Source organism: Ruditapes philippinarum, unplaced genomic scaffold (genome assembly GCF_026571515.1).
Source record: "Ruditapes philippinarum isolate M1 unplaced genomic scaffold, ASM2657151v2 ctg1252_1_1_1_1, whole genome shotgun sequence".
Taxonomy (NCBI): domain Eukaryota; kingdom Metazoa; phylum Mollusca; class Bivalvia; order Venerida; family Veneridae; genus Ruditapes; species Ruditapes philippinarum.
Genome location: NW_026854308.1, coordinates 56655 through 77888, shown reverse-complemented (window position 1 = coordinate 77888; position 21234 = coordinate 56655). Strand labels below are relative to the sequence as shown.

At 29.8% G+C, this 21234-nt stretch overlaps 1 protein-coding gene across 4 annotated transcripts in view; it reads left to right on the top strand.

The window, feature by feature from the left end:
* LOC132739753 (substance-K receptor-like) overlaps positions 1–13877 on the top strand; it is a 50252-nt gene extending 36375 nt beyond the window's left edge. For 3 of the 4 annotated variants that reach the window (XM_060727540.1, XM_060727541.1, XM_060727544.1), the window contains exons 2-3: positions 12102–12314; positions 13290–13877. In XM_060727540.1, the coding sequence (XP_060583523.1) occupies positions 12102–12314; positions 13290–13673 (597 nt within the window). In that variant the 3' untranslated portion in view covers positions 13674–13877. Of the gene's footprint in view, positions 1–3359; positions 4680–12101; positions 12315–13289 lie in introns of those variants that run through there. The other variant, XM_060727542.1, reaches the window with a different exon arrangement.
* The last annotated feature ends 7357 nt before the right edge of the window (positions 13878–21234 follow it).

Below are 21234 nucleotides of genomic sequence, written 5' to 3'. Positions count from 1 at the left end.
GTCTCAAATGAATAAATAAATAAATAAATCATCGAGAAAAACAAAATTTTGCGTAATAATATGTTCATTTTTCCTAAATAATATCAGATGCTTATATGTTTGCTTTTAATGCTTTATACATAAAGCCATGGATTTATATTAAGTAATAAAACATATTTAGTGAGATCATGTATGACTTAAAATCCACTTCAACGAAGATAACATTTACAATATTTTCTTACATCACACCACATGAATACTTTGGCCCCAAAGCCATTGCTATCTGTTTACTTATTTTCACATATTTTCTAGATGTTACGTAAAACCTTTGGCGCATGCTCAGCCACGTTAAATGTTTTAAGTGTTGATACTAATACACGGGAAATTATATAAATGACTTTAGTCTATCGGAGTGACAAATAATAACATTTTTGACGTACGTTTGGCAATGTGAGAAATCAAGCGATAAAGTAACAATTTATTTGACAGAAGTTGTTAGTGCAGTTCCGTCTCTCTGAGTAGATGGTATCTCAAAAATTACCTTATATCTCGTGTATGTATTGACGAAAATGTTGCAAATTCTTTGCACATGAAGTATATCTGAGTATCTTTAAACCTAATTTAAGAATGAAATATGGTCAATGCTTCGTTTTAAAACTTCTCAAAATTTAGTGCATTCATTATCAATATCAAACACATAATTTTATTGTGTTTTGATAAAATGGTTTTATAAGTCATCAAAATGAAATATTCGTTTAAGTCTGTTCAACAAATATCGGTCAAAATCTGGAAAATGTATAGTTTAAAGCAAATGAAAGCACAATGCGTTATTATTGAACAGAGGATTCATAAAAAGTATATTAAAACATCATAAACTACGCACTCAAAAAGTCAGGTCTTCTTTGATTGATTCATGCAACATGTTTGCTATTATAAAGGATGGTTATGTTTAAATAAAACATTTGGACAAGGTGCATTTCAGTAAAATGAGTGCGAGTACATATGCACTTCGCATAGTGATTGTTTTGAAAATTGTTTAATATATAATATTCCATAATGTGATAAAGAAACAGATTTTATACGAAAATTTAAGACATTAAATGTGTGTTTTTGATGTAAATGGTTTACCTTGTATTTCATATACTATATATGCCTTGAAAACATTTCATGTTTACGTCTCTTTTCTTTCATAAGATGATATATGCTTATTTGCAATAAACGCTTTAATTTGAATATATACAGTTCAAACAAACCGTTATTCTTTATTAATAGAGCAGTTAATATGAAAATAAACTTAAAATATCTTAAAACAAAATTGAAATTTAAATGATTGTACTTCCTCAAAGGCATATCAACTTAAATATTTTCTGGGGATCCTTCTTATGCATAGGTTTCAAACTATAATGACACTATTAACTGGAGTCGGCAGCACTGAATTACCTCTTGCAGATGAATGAACGAAAAAAAGTTCACATAACCACATGTTTATGTCTATCAAATTCGTTCACGTCTACGGATGATACTGTGCATATCATTGTTAATTTACACCTGTTTTCAAAATAAGCTTACGGGCATCAATGTTTTTAAAGTTATGCATCTTGTTTTAGATACATAATCTAAAATCAATATGATGTTCAGTGTTATTCTATTTCAATCAATGCTTTTTTGTCAGTTAGCTTGAATTTAAATGTATTTTTTTTTCAACAAATTGTTTTAGTAACTTTAACAAAAATATGTTATTAAATTAAAGACCCTTTTTTTCTCAGGAATGCTTTGTTACTTTCAAAAACATTTTTTGATGTATTTTTATTATATCCTAAGACTTATTCATTGGTCAATTATCTGAACCACTTTTTTATCAGGTTTTTATTTGGTATTAAGTACAGTTAAAGGGAGTTACTATTTTGTATGGTAGGTAAATTACTATCTTTTAAAATTTTACTAATTTTATGACAAATTATTTTTCATATATATTGCTCATTTCTTCAGGAAACAAGCATTTACTATTCTCCAAAAAATATTGAAACATTATTAAATTCATGTTTGCCCTTTCTAAAGATGTAAATAAAATCGGGGGCATTTTGTGCCTTTACGTTTAACGTATAGATCATTAAGAACATTTTACAAATAAAATTCTGTTTTGCACTTGACATTTCATTTCGTATTAAGTTGTTGTCTGTTTCTTAGTTGTGGTATATTTGAAAAAGATTTATACTGCAGTAAAAGGAAGTAACGTGAAGTTCTTGTTCATTATATCAAAATCAAATTTTAAATTGTAAATATATAATTAATTCAGATATTGATTTTCACAGTTAAATATTTGCTCTTGCCTATTTCACTCACGTTATAACATTTTATTTCGCCTGCTTCAGCTTTTTGCAGTCATCAGGAATTACCTGCATATCAAAAACAACATGCTAATTCAATATGCCACTGTTTTAAAAATGCCACTAACACACCCTCTTGAGTTTAAGAGCATGTTAAAACGAAAGCTCTATCTGATGAGTGATCAAGCAATGTGAAACAGTAGGATTGAAAAAAAACTCTTTACTATCTATAGAAGTTGAATACGTTCATTTAAAAGGCATATGTTTGCTATTTGATGCTACATTTTCCGTGTTTGAATAGGCTGTATTCACTCCTGAGACCCTTAGGCTACATTGCTACTGCCACATATGTATATTCCATTCTCGAATAAGCACCATTAACTCGGAAGGCAAAATGTTAATCTATTACCACAGCACTTTGATCAGATAAAACAATAGAAAAATATTTACACTGTTTACGCCAAACTGTTATCAGACTGCTTAATGGGGTCAATGAAGTTAAATAAATCAAGGACAAATCGGGTGCATATAAGTTGGTTGAAATCTGCGATGTGTTTGTTAACTTACTGTATATCATTCATTCATTCATTCATTCATCAATTTACGTCTTGCTTTCTATATTACATTTGTACATTGGAATAAACAATGACCAGGATTAAAATTATTTGAAATAGTTTTTTCTTATTTATAAGGTTGTAAAATTGTGACTGTTTAAGTGATTTCATTCAATCGTTGACATAAATGTATGTTAATGTTTGCAATGTTTGTAAATATTCTTTATACATGTAAGTATAATCAAGATTTTCAGCACGTTATACAAGTAAGTGTACAAATAACAATATGTACTAAAAGCAAAATGTAAAATGATAAAAAAGTTATATGTAATAAAAAAAGAACATGTTTTAAATTGAAAGTCAAAGAATATATGCTACGACAATATACGAACTATCACTGCTTTTACCAATATATTTGACACACACCTTAGCTTGACAAGGAATTTACATCTTGACATCATTGGCTTCATTGAAAATAGTGAAAGGTATCGTTGACGGCATTGGTAACAGTGTATAACTAAGAGCGTGATGGAGAGATTTCTCCAATACTGTTAGGAGTCGATATCTGTTTTGATGCTGTGCAATATCAAAACTGTTTGCCTACGACTCTTGCTAGTGAAATCTGTTTAAGTCAAGTGGAAATACATACAAAAGATAAAACGTACAAGGAGATTTTAGTTTTAATGTTCGTTGCGTTCATTTTACTTTCGTTGGTATACCTTTTTCATAGATAACTGGATTAATCGTGCTACTTCTATTCTAATGATCTACAAACGATCAATTTTCTTTAAGCAGATAAAACAAATTTAGATAAGCATATGAGTTATCTTGAAGTTTCCGTCTTTGAGGAGAAAAAATGAATTTTTGTGGCACTTGTTTTTATTTCAAGAAGCTTACAACATGTCCTATCACATTTATAGAACACTGATATGATTCTAAATGGTGCTCCTGCTATATTCGGAGAATATCTGTTGTTAAGGTTAGCCATACGCATGCATAAATAAATGCATATCTTTCAACAATTATGAATTTTAAAGAAGAAAGGAATTATACAGAGTATTACAACATATCAATGCAAACATTCGGAACTTTAAATGTTACTCAATTTAATACGAATGTATCTATAGTGACAAATGGTGAGCACCTTGGAGATAACATCGGGCCATTATCTTACAATTCTGAAATAGGTTTGATAGTGTTGTTTACCTTGACAACAACGTTTTCGATTGTTGGCAATGGTTTTGTTATAATTGTGTTTGCAAGAGGAAGACGCTCACGAACAGACCTCCGTCCTTTTCTAATAAATCTTGCTATTTGTGATTTAATCATGGCAATCTTTTGCATGCCTTTTACATTTATCTATACGATGATGAATACATGGATATTTTCAGAACCTATGTGTCCCATTGTTTTATTTGTTCAGCCTTTATCTGTCTCAGGTAGTGTGTTTACAAATATGGCAATAGGTATAGACAGGTTTATGGCTGTCATGTTTCCATTACGGTCCCGTTTAACAAAACAAAGAGCAAAATATGTGATAGTTGTAGTATGGATATGCAGCACTGCTCTTTCTTCAGTACAATTTAAAGTGGCTCGTGCAAGTGATTCTGGTAGGGGAGTGACTCAGTGTACAGAACACTGGGAAAGTATTGATGATAGAAAGATTTACACTGTTTTCGTTTTTGTGATAACATATCTTATTCCACTGCTTATACTAGCAATTACATATTCAATAATTGGAATATTACTATGGAAACGAATATCCCCTGGAAATCGGGACCATGCTCGCGACCTGCAGCAACTTCGATCTAAACGTAAGGTAAGCCTCAGTCTGTAAGAACGCTAACATCGGATTTTAAAAAGTCTAGATGAGTTAATACCAGGTGGAATAATATTGGAACTTTACCGTATTATTTGTTTATTTTTATAAAGTAAATGGTTACGAAAGAAATGTATGAATCGAAGAAAGAAGGTTTCTCTCTTAACAACTTAATCTTACGGACGTAGGAAATATGGTATACTCAAAATTCATATAAAAATAATGTCATTTACCCTTTTTTATTTAATTTATTCAAAGTATGTTTCTCATTAAACTGGTCTTAATTCCTGACGCATATACTCGTATAAATATAATTTAAAATGACAATGCAAATTTTTAAGACTCGTGGGACATAAAGATACTACTCAATAAATAATTATTATATTGTATTTAAGATTTTTTCCCTCATATTCTGAGACAAACACAAAAGGATACATCCAATGATATTTTGCTGTAAAATAAAGCTCCGGTGTTGGAAAAATAAAGGTGTAAGTAATAAATATTAATGTAATTGTGACGATAAAAAACTTTGAATAAAGGTTACTATAATTACCACTATTTACGTTCAATGTTTTAACAAAGTATCTAACTACGGTTGATATGTTATAAATCAATTATTTAATTATTTAATTAAAAGCATATTGATTCCAATTGATTTAACACCAAATCATATTGTTGATACATGATTTATCGTGAGGCCGTTTTTCATCTTATACAATCGACAACGATAACAATCCAGAAACGTCATTTCATCAGATGTAATGTGAATAGGATGATTGCCCCAAAGTGTGTATTTCCTTGCCACAGGGAACATTTCAGAGTTTGGTTGATTAGTTTTGTTACACATTCAACACTCAAACTTATTATCTAATTTTGTTGAAAAAAAACAAAAACAAAAAAAAACAACAAAAAACAGAAGGTCACACATCTTTGATGTCAAAGATTTCATGTGTTTTCTGATTTTGTTTTCTAAATACTGCATCTTTCTAAGGTTTGTTATATCTATAATTGTCTGTAAAACGTAGCGAATTCATTAGGTATTATATCTCGTAACTTGAATTATACCTCAGTACATTCCTTCTACTGATAGAAAATTGAAACTAAATCTATCAATGTATTTTTACAGCTCTCAAATGTTATATGAACTAGAAAAACGGCAATCATAAAATATTGCTTTAGGACGTGTTAAAGTCTTTTATGTAACAATCTCTGAAGCATATTCCATTATCTTGGGAAAGCACGTGCCAAAATATGCATTAAAAGACATACTCAGTTACAATTCTTCATTATGTTATGGTTTAAAAAAAAATTGAAATTGTTATTTGTACCTGCACAAGTACCCTTAGCTTTGGTATGTTTGTGATTATGTCGAGATTTATTTCGATTCTCTTATATACGTTTCGCTTTTCAAAGAATAAAAAGGCATGCGTTTGTAGGAATTCATAAAATTTTATTCGACAAACCTTAAATCCTAATGTTCGAAAAGGTATTTTGATAACAGTCATATTCGTTTACACTTAAGTTTCCCTTTTAAGTTCTTAATTTGTATAATCTCCCATTAGATATTTACTGAATAGTTAAATAATTTAAGTTCTTTTAAGATACTCTTAGTTGCGGTAAGTTTAATATATTGATTTATTTAACAATCAAAATCTTCCATGTTTTTTGTGTTTTTGTCAACTAGTTTTCGGCACTAAAATAAACATCTTAGAGTTTACCGCAGGTGTGTTATATGTGTAATGGCTTTAAATGAGGACTAATTAACATCTAATAACTATTGCTTGGTAAATTATCTTACACATAGGACCATAGTACATGTCGACAAATCGAAAATGTTCACATTTCAGTTTCCAAGGATATCCCAATTCTCTCTTTTTGCATCACTAACGTAAAGTCCTACCTTGTATACAAGATACTTACAAAGAATTATGAATGTGTTGTTCGCACGGCGCACCGTGTCTTTTAAAATATCTTTTATAAAATATCAGTAATCGTACTTATGAATTCAGCTTAATCATTTGTTGTAGCAAATCTCATTATGTTTCAGTTATCAAATAAATATGCATATAAGAAATATTGTGTAAATGTAAAAGTTAAACTTTTCAAAAGCAAATATTTTCAGTTTATACCCATGATAAAGGAGTAACATATAACAGGCTAGGAAAAAAATTATTTAAATTTGACATTTTATTAGAATATTTTTATAGAAACATCTTAAGCAAAAAAAAAATTAATATCAACGACTTTCATTTGAAGTGATCTGCCATTTTGTGATTTGAATTATTTAGTGCATTGCAAGCACAAATGTTTGCTTTAACATTAAAAGTAAAAACAAAACGAGACAAGACAAAAAACAACAGCACCCTCCTCTAAGTTTTCTGTGTTTGTTTTCCGCTTAAAAAGTAAAACACAAAACAAACAAAAAAACTAAGAACAAAACTGCTATGGTTTTTCATAAGCAACTCTTGTGATTCCATGTATGTATACTTTAAGCGATCATATATACATTGATATGGTCTGGTCTACAATGATCGCATTTCCAATATTTCCAATATTGATAAAAAAATGGAAATGTATCATTTTGAAGTTCTTAACATTTTTTGAAAAAAAAAATGTTGAAAGAAGAGTTGTAGGTTATTTAGTACAAATATATGGTGAAATATAATATTTCATATACAATATTTAATGTCATTTACAAAAAAAAAAAAGAAAAAAAGATTCTATGTTTTTGCACAAATGGTACTAAATACCTCATCATAACTATTTATGTTAATACAGACCTTTCATTTTAGACCAATTCGACTGAAGCACGTTTCTTCCGGATCACTTAAAACAAATTATTTTCTTCATTTCCCCATGAATGTCTAATATCATTTTGTCAATTCTTGTTAGTTATAATAAGAGAAACTGCTTCTTGTCAATTAATCACTCACAGCTTTTCTTGCAGCTTTTCTTAGTAAATACTCTTGATTTAAAGACCAAAGATTCTTATGTTTTGTGTTTTCCGTGAAGTGTTGCATATACACTGGCATAGGTTCAACAGCAGTCGAGACAGTAGGCGTCCATGTTCAAGTAACAGACAAAGCTGAAAATATATTGTCTGTTACTACGCCATACAAATGTCTAAACATACAGTTTAAGATGATATATTGTTTTGAATTTAGTTTTGCTTAATAATCTTGAAAATATGACATTATTTATTATGAAATTAAATGGTCAGTTTTTTTTTTATATCACTTAAAATAGAAGAATAAAACTGCACAGGAATGCCTAATGAAAGTAATGAATACGAATATGGGAAGATATAAATATGTTTGATGCTTGTTTTCCAATATATATGATGTAAAATGATACAAGCTTGTAAAATTACTAAATAAAATATGTTTTAACAAAATAATGAATATATTTTTCTCAAGATATACAAATTTAATTCATTTAGTTTTCATTTTTATTATCAATCCAAAAATATCAAATTTGGAAATAAGAACAGATAAATTACGAAACACTTGTATATATGTGTAACAATGATATATTGATAGTAATGTACACACTGCAAATGAGCCGCGTCACGACAAAACCAACATAGTGCGTTTGCGACCAGCATGGATCCAGACCAGCCTGCGCAGGCTGATCAGGATCCATGCTGTTCGCTTACAAACACTATATCAAGTAGAGAAAATGATAGCGAACAGCATGGATCCTGATCAGACTGCGCGGATGCGCAGGCTGGTCTGGATCCATGCTGGTCGCAAATCCATTATGTGTGTTTTGTCATGACGCGGCTCAAATATCTTCTTAATTATGTAGGCGGTAAAGCCTTCAAGCGGTTTGCATAAGATATTTACACGATATCAGTTTCTCTCATTGATTGCGAGTCTTATCTATCACGGGACATTTTTAACAGAATGTTATAAATATTAGACAAGCACTGAATGCACTTTAGGACATTGCACATAATATATACACATCAGATGCAATGAAAAAACAATTTTTACATGTTTAAATTAATTAAATTAATTAATTAAAAACATGTTAAAAATGAATGACTGGAAATAAAAATACACATAATTGTTAAGACTCTTAATATTTCTACGTGCATGTAACAATCAAGTACGCCATTTCCATGCATTTTATAGAATGCACATGCTATCATTCTTTGTAAATACCTATAGATTAAACTTAATCAGATGTGTTCCTCCCTGACAATTAATTAAAAAGTAACAAAACACATGTTTGATTAAGGCAAATACTGTTTAAGAATGTGTTTGGTACATTTTGCTCTAAGGAAAATAAAACAACTTAATTAATATTTAATGCTAGTTCTTGTCTATTTCATATCAGCTTTATTTGCAATTTGCAAGGTTTAAAATGTAGATTATTTACACATTATTATATGAACGCTTTTCATTGTTTCACTTTCTCAAAAGTATTTCTCTTATTATGAATATTAGGAATAATACTCTTAGTCTTGTTATGTTGCGATATCTGTACTGTGTACACATATTAAGATGCCCTCAAAGGTTAACCGGTGCTAGTGGGCGTGAACGGTAGCTTGATTGGGCCTGAAACACATCTTTTGCTCTTTATTGATAGTTTTTATGTTTATCGTTGTGAATAGTTACCACCAGATGTCCGAGGCGTTGTGTCTGAAACTGGTTAGATGTAAGTAATAAATCGTATATATTTGAAGACAAAAAATATCATTTGCTTCATTTACATGCCATTTGATATTAAACTTAAGTGTAAGTTTTTCATGAAGAAACTATCAAGCTGTTCCGTAGCAATTTGTATAAGATTCTTTATGATTTTGAGAAAATTTATGTTTCTTGCTCATGCATAATGGTGATTAAATTTTCATAAAAATATAAACGTTGCATAGAGGTTTTATCACGAGCTTAATACATTATTTTAATTGGCATTTAACGAAAACATAGGGATACTCATTGTTCATGTCTTTCCCGGTACAAGGAAATATATAACAATAGCTTAAGCAATAAAATTATGTGTTTTGTAGAGATAAATAACTGTTACGTTTTTTCAAGTATCATGAAAGCAAGATTTCAGATGTTGCTTTTTTCCTGCATTTGCTTATTATTGTCTTTGAATATGTTAGCTGTGCGACTAGTTTATCGTGACAAAATCATCTCAAATGCAGATCTTATCTAGCATCAATGAACAAACTTTTTTTCCAAAAATACGTCCTCTAGATAATAAAGAAGTATAAGTTAGAATAATTCATACTAGGTTCTGTTGATAATTCAAAGAATGAATAATTTCATCAAACTCTCTGTCTTATTAATAATTTTACGAAATTAACCACAGAAGGTGGGGAATATGAAGAGGGAGTTATATGCGTTCAAAATGTTTTCAAAAAGTAAATAAAAATTAGCACGGTCTCAACCGCACCTAATTACAGCATACATATATAACATGAACGACAACAGAGGTATACTTATAACGACATTATTAACAGAAGTTTTATTTTAATTCTTGAAACAATAATTTAAAAAAAAAATCAATTGCAAATATAAGCTAGTGGTGGGGTTGCTTTATCGATATGTAAATGCATTTGGGTTACAACAGTCTTACTTTGTATAAAAAGATCGCCATTAAATCCACCGTGTAGATCGGTTCCTATAAAATAATAATTATATAAATGTAAAATATATGATAATGTATCACTATGATGAAGTTATCTTTTGTAACAATTTTAATGATAAAGCGTCTGTAATAAAATACGATAAAGTAAGGTGTTAAATGCTAATTGCCTGTTAGAAATCATAATCAATCTATTTGTTGATGTATTTAACATCTGTAAGTCATTTCTATAGCCAAAACTTATTGATGCTATAAGCTTGGATCTGTCTGCATACTTTCAAGCAAATGCAATGGTCTAATTTGCCAATATTTCGGAAGAACATATTTCACTCACAGTTCTCCTTTTATAATAATTATTTAGCATCAGTCGAATTATAATAATAACAAGCACAATTCACATATATTATGAATAATTCTGCTATATTAAATTAACTTAGCTTTTAGAGACAATCGCAGGTCTGTTCACACCCGTTCTGTCTCAAATGTGAAGTAATTAAAATGCACTCAAAAGATGAAACTGAAAGTTGGTTGTTGGCGTGCTTGTATTCAATAATAGGTTTACATTCTGTGAAGTTTGTAAGCATTTTGTACGGTTAAAGAGTGTAATGCAAGAAAATGGTTAATCCACAGTATATGCTGCCAAAACATTAAATACCAGAACTTAATCTAAATCATACTCCTTAATTCCAAAACGTCAACTATAAGCAAATATATGAGATGATGATGGATCTATGTACGAGTGAAGATCAGGAATTATTGTTTTAATTACTGTATGTAATTACTCCTAGTGCGCCTTTTCCCTTCTAGCATGACATGAAAATATGATGTAAAACTTTCAAACCAGATGTTTCAACATACTGCCGAAAGTGTATTATAAACGTTACATCATTTATCCGTTATACGGAGCTCATTTTTTTATTTTGACTAATTAAACAAAGGCAAAATGCTTATTGGATGTTTCAAAATCGGATGTTATAGGCCACTGTCAACAGATATATATCATTTGTGTTTGTATGATATTATAATGAAAACACTATAACCATTTCCAATGAGATGCGATGATAACTGCATTGTTACGATTGTTTTTCAATTACAGGCTTCGACAGAACGAAAATTTATATTTTTTCTATCTATATTATATAATAAGCAAAGTGTCATTCTATGCGATTTGTAAACACAGCTTTAGTATATTTATGTATCGTAAATAATCATTTGACAACAAATAGGACATAAAACAAAATCCCTAAAGAATGCTCAACGTCTTAGAAACTGGTTATCCGAAAAACACATAGCGTATAAATATCTTAATTTATCCCTTGATTGTGCCATAACATCTATTTAAGTTATCAGTTATGTTTTCTTCAACTGTGAATGATATCATTACAGAACATTGTGCACGTGCTCATGAACCAATACTGACGAACTTGTAACAAGTTTTATCAGGAAATTTGAAATAATAGAAAGTTGCAATAACTAACAATTTAGTCATTTTTTCTATATAATCTATTTGTAAAAAAATGAAATTGTACCTTGCAAGTTGATTTCATAGTTTTTTAGATTATGATACATCAACTAGATAAGAATTTAAAGTACTTGCATAGACGTATTTATACATCTTCATCTTTTCAGTATTGTGTGAAATAGATACTTTGCAATGATAAAGGTTGTTTTCATGTACTATGATGTATCATGTAATTGTCCGGTAAAGAACAAATTTATCTAATATTTTTAAGTGCAGATGCTAACACCATAACATTTAAAATAATTTTAGAAGTGAAAACTGGTAAAATCCTATATATAACAAGAAGTTTAATATATTTTCAGGTAGTAAAGATGCTGATAATTGTTGTTGCAATGTTTGGAATTTGCTGGTTCCCACTTCATCTATTCATTCTGCTTCTTGACTTTCGCCCAGAACTCTTCAAAACCGTGTCCATGGAGACGCTAACAACATTATTTATAATATTTCACTGGCTGGCGATGTCAAATAGTTTTGCAAATCCAATCATCTACGGTTTCACAAATGAAAGTTTTAGGGTAAGGTTTTTTGATTACTTTTGTTATAAACGATACAATTTGCATTTGATTTGGAGAACTACATTCGTAGATATATATCATATTTTATTTTTAACTTTGGCGTGTTATCCATTATTTTCATCTAATATTCATGTACATTTGTCCGTTCTCCGTGCTCTAGTAGGAAATTGAATCCCATTGTCAGGATTATCTGATAAAAACTTGAAATGACTTAAAGTGAATTGGTCTATAATGGAAGGTTTGCAATACAATAAATAATTAAGTTGAAAGTATGTAGTATCAGACAAAACATGAAATAACGAAATAATTATATATGGATATTGTTGGCAAGTGAGAGATACATGGTCCGATATTACACATATTTATATAGGAGATAATAAAATGTTCTAGAACAAAATATTATTATTTATCATAAAGATGTTCAAACTAAATCACTTTGAACTTTTTCAAGAAATATTTTATAAAAAAAATATCCAAATGATACAATTCTGTTGTGTTCATCTATTATTTTAAATACTTATGAAAATGTTCCCATTGTAGACTAAACCACTTTAAATGACCCAAAGAAAAATTGTTTTGTCCTTTAACATTTTTAGCATTCTTTGCGACATGATCAAAGTTTATAACATTAGCTGTTCAGCGGCAATGAGCAAATATAAATTATAATTACATTGACAAAGTTAAATCAGAGCAATTGTAGAAATAAAACGAAGCCTAAAAGAAAATGTCATGTTTTTTCATGAACGAGAGTAATTATAGTTGCTGTACAATCTCTAGAGTAAGCAGCAATAAAGTTTTGCGTTCAGTTAATTAAGTAAGAAAAGATGGAAAAAATAAAAAATATTTCACTGCTTACTCATGACTAACCACGTACAATCTAGTTCCTAGTAATTAATTTGATGTCAACTAAGATTAGAAAAAAACGAGTATCCATATGTTTACAGTGTTGTCTTATATGTATACTTTCTATTTCAGGCGGACTTGGTGACATTGTTTTACATGTGGTTTCCCTGCTGTGTTTGCCTTACAAGAATGTTACCAAGACATTCTAGTGGTTCAACTTATGAGACCGTTGTCTTTCGTCGCCAAAGTCTGTACAAACAAAGTGCTAAAATTAATGGAACTTTCCAAACGAGAACTGTTCATTCACAAAGGGGTGCTAAGCCATACCTTAACGGTAATAGAAGCAGATTAGACTATGAAAATTTAGGCGAATTAAGCAAGGAGCGAAGGAAACTTACGAATGGCTGTGGACAAAGAGTTATACTAGCAATGGATAGGGATTACATTAAATTAGAGCCTGTTAATAGATCTTCAAGTATTGCATTGATGTCAGAACAAAGATCCGATGAAAGCTGAAAAATATACAACATTGTATTATATGAATTTTACATACACACAACAAAAGTGGAAACGGGTAAAAGCATTTCTGCTGTCGCATAAATAGAAGTATAAATTATAGTGTAGGCTATTGTTGATACATGCTCAGAATATTCAAAGATTGAAATACCAAAACCATCATAATTTATGATATTATACCTAACTCAATATACTGTTAATACAAAATACAGTGGTACAGTATTTCTTGTCGGATTGCAAGGATGTGATATCACTTTTAACTGCCAAGAACTTATTTCAACTTTACCTTATTAGCTTTTTGAGTATCAATATGATAATCATCATTGCATTGTTAACATAACATACAAAATGGCTTAGTAGATTTTAAAAGTGTATTGGATTATGAACATGGTATATGTATGCCTACATAATTAAAAACAATCTTTATCATGCCAAATTGAAGTGATTACAAAATATTTATGAACATTACATGTCTTGTTGTATTGTTTTTAGTATTATTAATTAAAAATACCTTAGTATTAAAAATCATTTGGTCCTTTGGGATCATTAAATGATGCTTAAGCCTGTGCTAGAAGCGTTTTAGTTGTACATTTTGCTTCAATTATATTACAGTATGAATATCGCCAAACATGACTATTGTCTGTTTGTAAAAATAAAACATAATTATTAGCATTAAACACCTGTAAAGAGAAGATGTGGAGGCAATGTTGGGTAATTATTGTTAACAAACAAGCTTGTGGCACAATAGTGTTGTATTTGCCATGTGGAGGCAGTTAAAATGTCGCCCAGTACATTCAATTTTGCCGTTTTAGGCGTTTAGAAATTCCATTTCTTTTGTGTAGCACATCAATGACAATTCTAAACGGCATAAAGTGTTTAAGTTTTAGTACGATTCGTCTCGTTTTCTATTTTTTTTTTTATAAAATCATGCGATTAAAACATGATTTTTATTCAATTTCAAACTTCATTTCTGATATTGAAAGTTTGGAAAACGTGACAACTTCGTTAATTCAGTCTGTTCGTTAATCGGTATTCTCCATCATTAACCGATCCTTCAATTATCCTAGATATGCTGCTTACATGAACAAACGAGTTACACGAAAAAGTTTTCGGTTTCTTCAAAATTATATGCAAACGAACATACGACCTTCTGTGTCTACCATTCATTCAAAAAATTATATGTTTTTGTTTCATTTAACTACAATGTCCAATGTATAAAACTAATATTGTACTTTAAATGCAAGTAGTTGAGAGCTGTTGGAATTATCATTATTCTCAAATATAACATCTCTTTATCGTTTATAATGCTTAGCTATTTAAAGAGTTTTATCATTTCTAACAAAGCATAAACTACGTATACATTTTAGCGTAAGTTCTGGAATACAACATTGAAACACCTAGGATTTTAATATCAATGTACACAAATTGTGATTTCAATTTTACGGACTGTTTCTTTCCACATCAATCTTCCTTTTAAGATATGTTTTGATAATTTACCGCTTGATCACTATTAAATGTTCCCCCGCAACCTCATTTAATTATCAGACCAACTGCTATAAGAACAATGTAATGCGTCTGGTTCGTGCTTCGTTTGATGTGATGGATGTGTCGAAATTATGGCGGAACAAGTTGCATCATCTGTCAGTGAAAGGAATGCATTTCAAAATATCCACTGATTTACTTTCAGCTAAGTTATTTTTAAAGTTTATCATGAGGGCTGTACTGACTTCAAATCATGATACAATGAGAAATGACATAGACAAAATGAAAATAAATTTAGGTGTAACTGAAGCGGAAGGCAATCTTAGTACCATTATTATAAGAAAGTATAAAAGTACGAACTCGCAACAGCAAAAGTAAACACAATGGTCAACAAAAGCACTAACCGTTTACGAAACAAGGAATCCGCAAACGCCCGGTCACACAGGACCAATTGCAATTCAATATCACAAATGTAACTGAATTTTTAATGCAGTACAGTTGTATTTAAATAAACATTTTGTCCGTGTCCATAGGCGACGAGTCGAATTGAATTTTAGACAAATGTAACAAGAAAATCTATGGGTTCTACCAACGTCAGATAAACATGTATAAAATATGTATTTTTTCATTGATCAAATAAACACTTTCCGAAGCAAATAACATTGTTCAATAATCGCCTGTACATTAACATATTCAATTTGTCGTTTTGTGCGTTCTTTAGGGATTTTTTATATTTCTTTATATTTTCTAATATTTAATTGACATAATCTATATTCTAATATAGAAATCTACTAAAGTCGTTTCCTGAATTAAATATTAAAAATATTAAATTCCTGAAAAAAATATAGAAAAACAAAATCCCTAAAGAAAGCCCAACACGACAAAATTGAAAATGTTGAAGGCTCGGTTTGATTGTGCCTGTTCATTGACGGTACTAGAAAGTGCAAGTTACCGTCCATGCCTTCTAGCACCGGCTTAAGCAGAATTCAACATTTAACAGTAAGGTGACGTTCAGTGGAAACCTAAATGGTTAGAAAAAGCAAAATTGAAAATGTTAGTCCAACTGGAGATCATTAGGGGATGTGTTTCGTGAATAGCGCTCTTCATTTTTTGTCGGTATTCATAATTTAACATCATACAGCCTAACGACCCATGACTTTCAGGTTTAGCTTAATATAACATGGTTAAAACTTTAGTGTCATCCTAAAATCTATGAATCTATGTGAATATGACGAGTCGAGCAATAAGCTCTTTTACAATATTTTCCGCCTTTAATTAATTTTAAATTTTCATCAAAATGTTCAAATTCGTCTATTTTATTTACAATATAATTATATTGTTATAAAAGAAACTTCTATAAAAAAAAGCCGTTATTTGTGAAGAACAAATGAACATACGTTAGAAAAAAAGTATTATTTTCATTTTTTTTTTCATTGAAAATCACGTACGTCCAGGTGACAGATGACCTTCAAAGGGCAAGCGACTGCTGCACAAACAAAACTCATCTGAGTGGTATAATTTTAACTATCTTATTGAAAAGATTACTTTAATCAAGGTATACTAGTATGCAAAACAAGAACTAAACGCAACAATTGTTTTAATTTGCACAACCATAAAATGTGTTATTCATGCCAACTTTCGTTAAGATTTATCATTGTTTCAATCGGCTGGTTGTCTACTTGCGATCGGGTTCTGTTTGATATGTTCGGTTTGGTTTGGTTTTACGGTCCACCAACACAGTTAAGGTCATATGGCGCCGAACAGGAAAGATGATTTTGGCTTACCTGTATGTTACAAACTTAAGTAAAACCTCACCAGCTGGAGCTACTAGATTCATATACTTCAGTAATTCCAACCAATTTAGTTGGGCAGAAATAAATGGTGGCTGCAATACAGATGCCTCAACCATTAAAAGAAACCCCTCAGCACAAAGGGAATGCAATCCGTTAAGAAAAACATTTCGAAACACTTACAGTTCAACATCAGAATTTATTATATCACTAATACTATCTCTTATTACGCGGTCACGTTCTAATTCCATATATGTGACATTGACCTTGATGCTAAGTGGTATTCATGTAACGAAATGCCAAGAAACAATAAAAAAATACCCAACAAAAAGTTTTTGAAAGTGCGTAAAAAGAACTCCCTGATGTCTTCTTCTTGATAATTATTATAGTTAGTAATCGTGCAAACTTTGCGTTCCCGTGCGTTCTTTAAACAAATGGGGCCTCACTATTGAAAAAGTAAACAAACTGACTTGCGTTGACATAGGCAGATTTGATGTGCATTTTAAAAACTATCAATAAATATTTCTATAAAAAGATTTGTACCTTATAACTGGTTAATGTGATGAATGTCCGGTTTTGTAAAGTAGTCTACAAACAGATTTACAAACATTATACATTGTCAATGTAAAAATGTAAAAACATTCATTATGAATTAAAGGATACAGAGATAACTACCAGAACGAAGCTTCAAAGCCTTTCATAAATATTTCCAAATGTTAAATACGTATCATTGACGCGGAAATGGCCGTAAGAAGAACTTTAAACTCTATAGCAAGGGTATCAAACATTTCTTAATGTCTTATTATTACCGTTTTACAGTTTAACTAATTGACAGATATTTAATACAGATGTAGGCAACCTGTTTTTTGTTCATAAGAAGGTATATAAACAACTCATTCCTATAATTTGATAGATGTTAACCAGAACATTAGTACGTGCAACCTAAAAACTCTAGCAAAATGTATTTCAAATGTTCTGTTTGTAAGAAAACAAAATCATATCAGTCAAATAAGTTCTGCTTCATATATTTTATGAATACACTTATCTAAAACAATATACGTGTTTTCAGATTATTCTAGAGGCATTTTACACAATTTTAATAACTTATATTTTATGAAATATGAAGCCCCATTCAAACCCTTATAACCACCTAACTTTAAAGGGACTCCACTGAGGTATTTTGACATGGTGGGACTGAAAATATTTTTTCCAGATAAATGTACCATTTGATGTAGGTTTAGATCACTAATCTTTGTGCAAAATCTCAGATCATTCGCGCACTTCGTTTTTCCAGAATAATTATTCCAATTGTGAAAAAATGACCAAAAATGAAAAGCGTTTAAACGCTTTACAATCAAATCGGGCTATGAAAACCATATAAATACGATTTTCAATTTATCTCAAAGTATATTTCTTAAATATCTTTGCATATATGTCTGTTTTAAGTGCCCCAGCTCATTTATGTAAGAAGTTCAAATGTTATGTTTTTGGACTGTTAAACTTCAGTGGAGTCCCTTTAAAACAAAATAAAGTAATCAATAATTGATTAATAAAAAAATGAATTAAGAAATGAAAAAAGTAAATTTAAAAAACAATTATAATTGATAAAAAAAACAAACAAACAAAAACAACAACAACAAAACAAAGTACACAAAACAAAGACTTGTTATCATAAGAGAATTCCTTTAGGAGAGCTTGAAAGCAATCCGACAATATTTCTAGAAGAACCGTAATGACGACGTTGGAAAATAAGGCTTTTATTTCACACTCATCAGAAGATTATTAAATACTATGAATACATAACAGTGGATTTATTTCATAAAGCATTTACAAATTAGGAATGAATAGGTATATTGTAGAATGTCCTGTTAAAAACAAATCCGGACCGGTAAGCTTACATTTTTTATTATAACAATTTAGATAAATAGGTTGGCCTTACTGTTATCTTTTTAAATCTGACAATATTTCTCACTAACCTGCTCGTAGCGGTGTAATAATGGTAGCCAGAGTGACGCTCGATTGCCTTGTCAAACATCCCTTATGAAAGCATGTTAAAAATTTATCACCGCTGTGCTTCCGCAAATCGGTTTCTACTTTAAATATAATGCTGAATGTCCTGTATATATACCCATATAAATCACACGAATGAACTGCATTTTGCAAAACGTACGTGACCCATGAAATGCTTGCCTGTGTTTACGTCTTTAATAATTTACCAAGTGTTTTAAAGCTTTGATGCTATGTACGAAAGACTAATTGTAGACATCATTTTGTAATGTCTCTACAGCAAAAAATGACGGGTGCTTAACATTTTTTATTTATAAAATAATAAATGCTGTTCTCAGTAAGGATTCGTGTGTGTTTCATAAAATTTATAGCTACTTCAAACACTATCGGACTAAAACAAAGTCTTATAAACTAAATGAATAAACATAACTAAAAGCTTTTGATATAGTTGATCTATTTCACTAAAACAAAGTATGTGAAATATTGATATAAAACACAGAGCACCACAACAAATACAACTGTTTGAATGAATCACTGATCATAATCATGCGCATATTTGTTAGGTAAACACTTCTGACACTATAAAGTTATAAGTATTTCTTCATCCAAGATCTATACCAATAAGATAAATGAATATTTTTAAAAATCGTATATATAAAATTCAAACTTAGTCTATTTTTGTATCTAAATCTCTTTTGCAGGTAAATGAAAAATGCACAATTTGTATCATTATACTATTACACTTAGATTTTATTCGATCTTTAATTGGTAAAGACTTATAATTGTACTTAACATTTAAGTCTTTTTAAAAATTTATTTATCATTCTATGCGTTCAAATATTTATAAATCTATAAATATAAATTTCGAATCATTTACTATATAATATTTGTAAATGATTCGAAATTTATAGAACTTAGGAAAACGTGTAATCCCTCGATAAGACATTATGGCGTTTTATGGCGCTACGTTCCGAAAACGTCGGTCTTACTTGTTATATTTATTTACTCATTTGCAAAGCAATCAATATACGTTCCGAATTGTTAAAAATCATCTGGGCCTTTGAAAATTATTTTAAAGTTTTGTTGCATAACTATGCGATGGATATATGCGATTTGTGATTGAAGCAGTTAGGTATTTCTATGACGAAATAGAATTACAAGGTATCAGATATAATCATTTTTAATGTTACATTGAAAAACATATATATAGAGTTTGTTATTTCTTAAACATTATTATTTTATCTATTTCAACACTACACAAGGAACATTTATCACGTTTTTTAATATTTATTTATTTATATATATATATATATAATATATTATATATATATATATATATATATATATATATATATATATATATATATATATATATATATATATATATATATATATATATATATATATATATATTTATTTGTCAAAATTAAAAAAAAAACAAAAAAATTATTCTATGCGTGCAAATATTTGATACTTATGCAAAATTTGTAAAAGATAAATGTATAATTTTGTTCATGTTATATATACGCTTAATAAAGCCAAATTATCAATCTAATAATATTGTTGTTTCTTATTTCTCCGTACATGCTTCAATTGAGTGTTTAGTGGTTGCCGCGGTTAATATAAATGCGTATTATTGACAATGTATCTTATAATTACTACACTAATATGCCTTCCAAAGGTCAAGTTGAGCACTAATGTTCATTCATGAATAAATTGAATTTAAAAAGTACGAACTTCAAACAGAACAAAGGCGTACATTTTAATCAAATTACTTCTTCATAGCCAAATGAGCTTAATTGGACATTTCCTTAAATCGTTATATGGGTTCAGACCTATCAATTTTCTATTTCTGTCTTGTCTATTTACAGTTGAATTTACGTCAGTGGAATTTCTAACTACTGTAATGTTGCAGATATCAAAGGCATACGTAATTAAACAATCAATATATCCTTATTTCATTAACTTTAAAGATTATTAACTACAATTTCACATCTACGATCGTATTTAAATGTATGCAAAGTCATCATTCACTTACTTGTGATTTACAATAATGTGTCTCTTAGAAGTACTCTTAGAAAAAAGCCAAGCCGATGTAACTCATAACCTAATGGAACCAAAACTAAATAGTCTTTGGTAACCAGTAAAGGGCTTGCTCAGCAAACCTATTCGTACAGATGACCAAGATCTCCGCTGTGGGGCGTCCGTGGCCGAATGGTTAAGGTTGTTGACTTCAAACCACTTGCCCCTAACCGCTGTGGGTTCGAATCCCGACAGGGCTT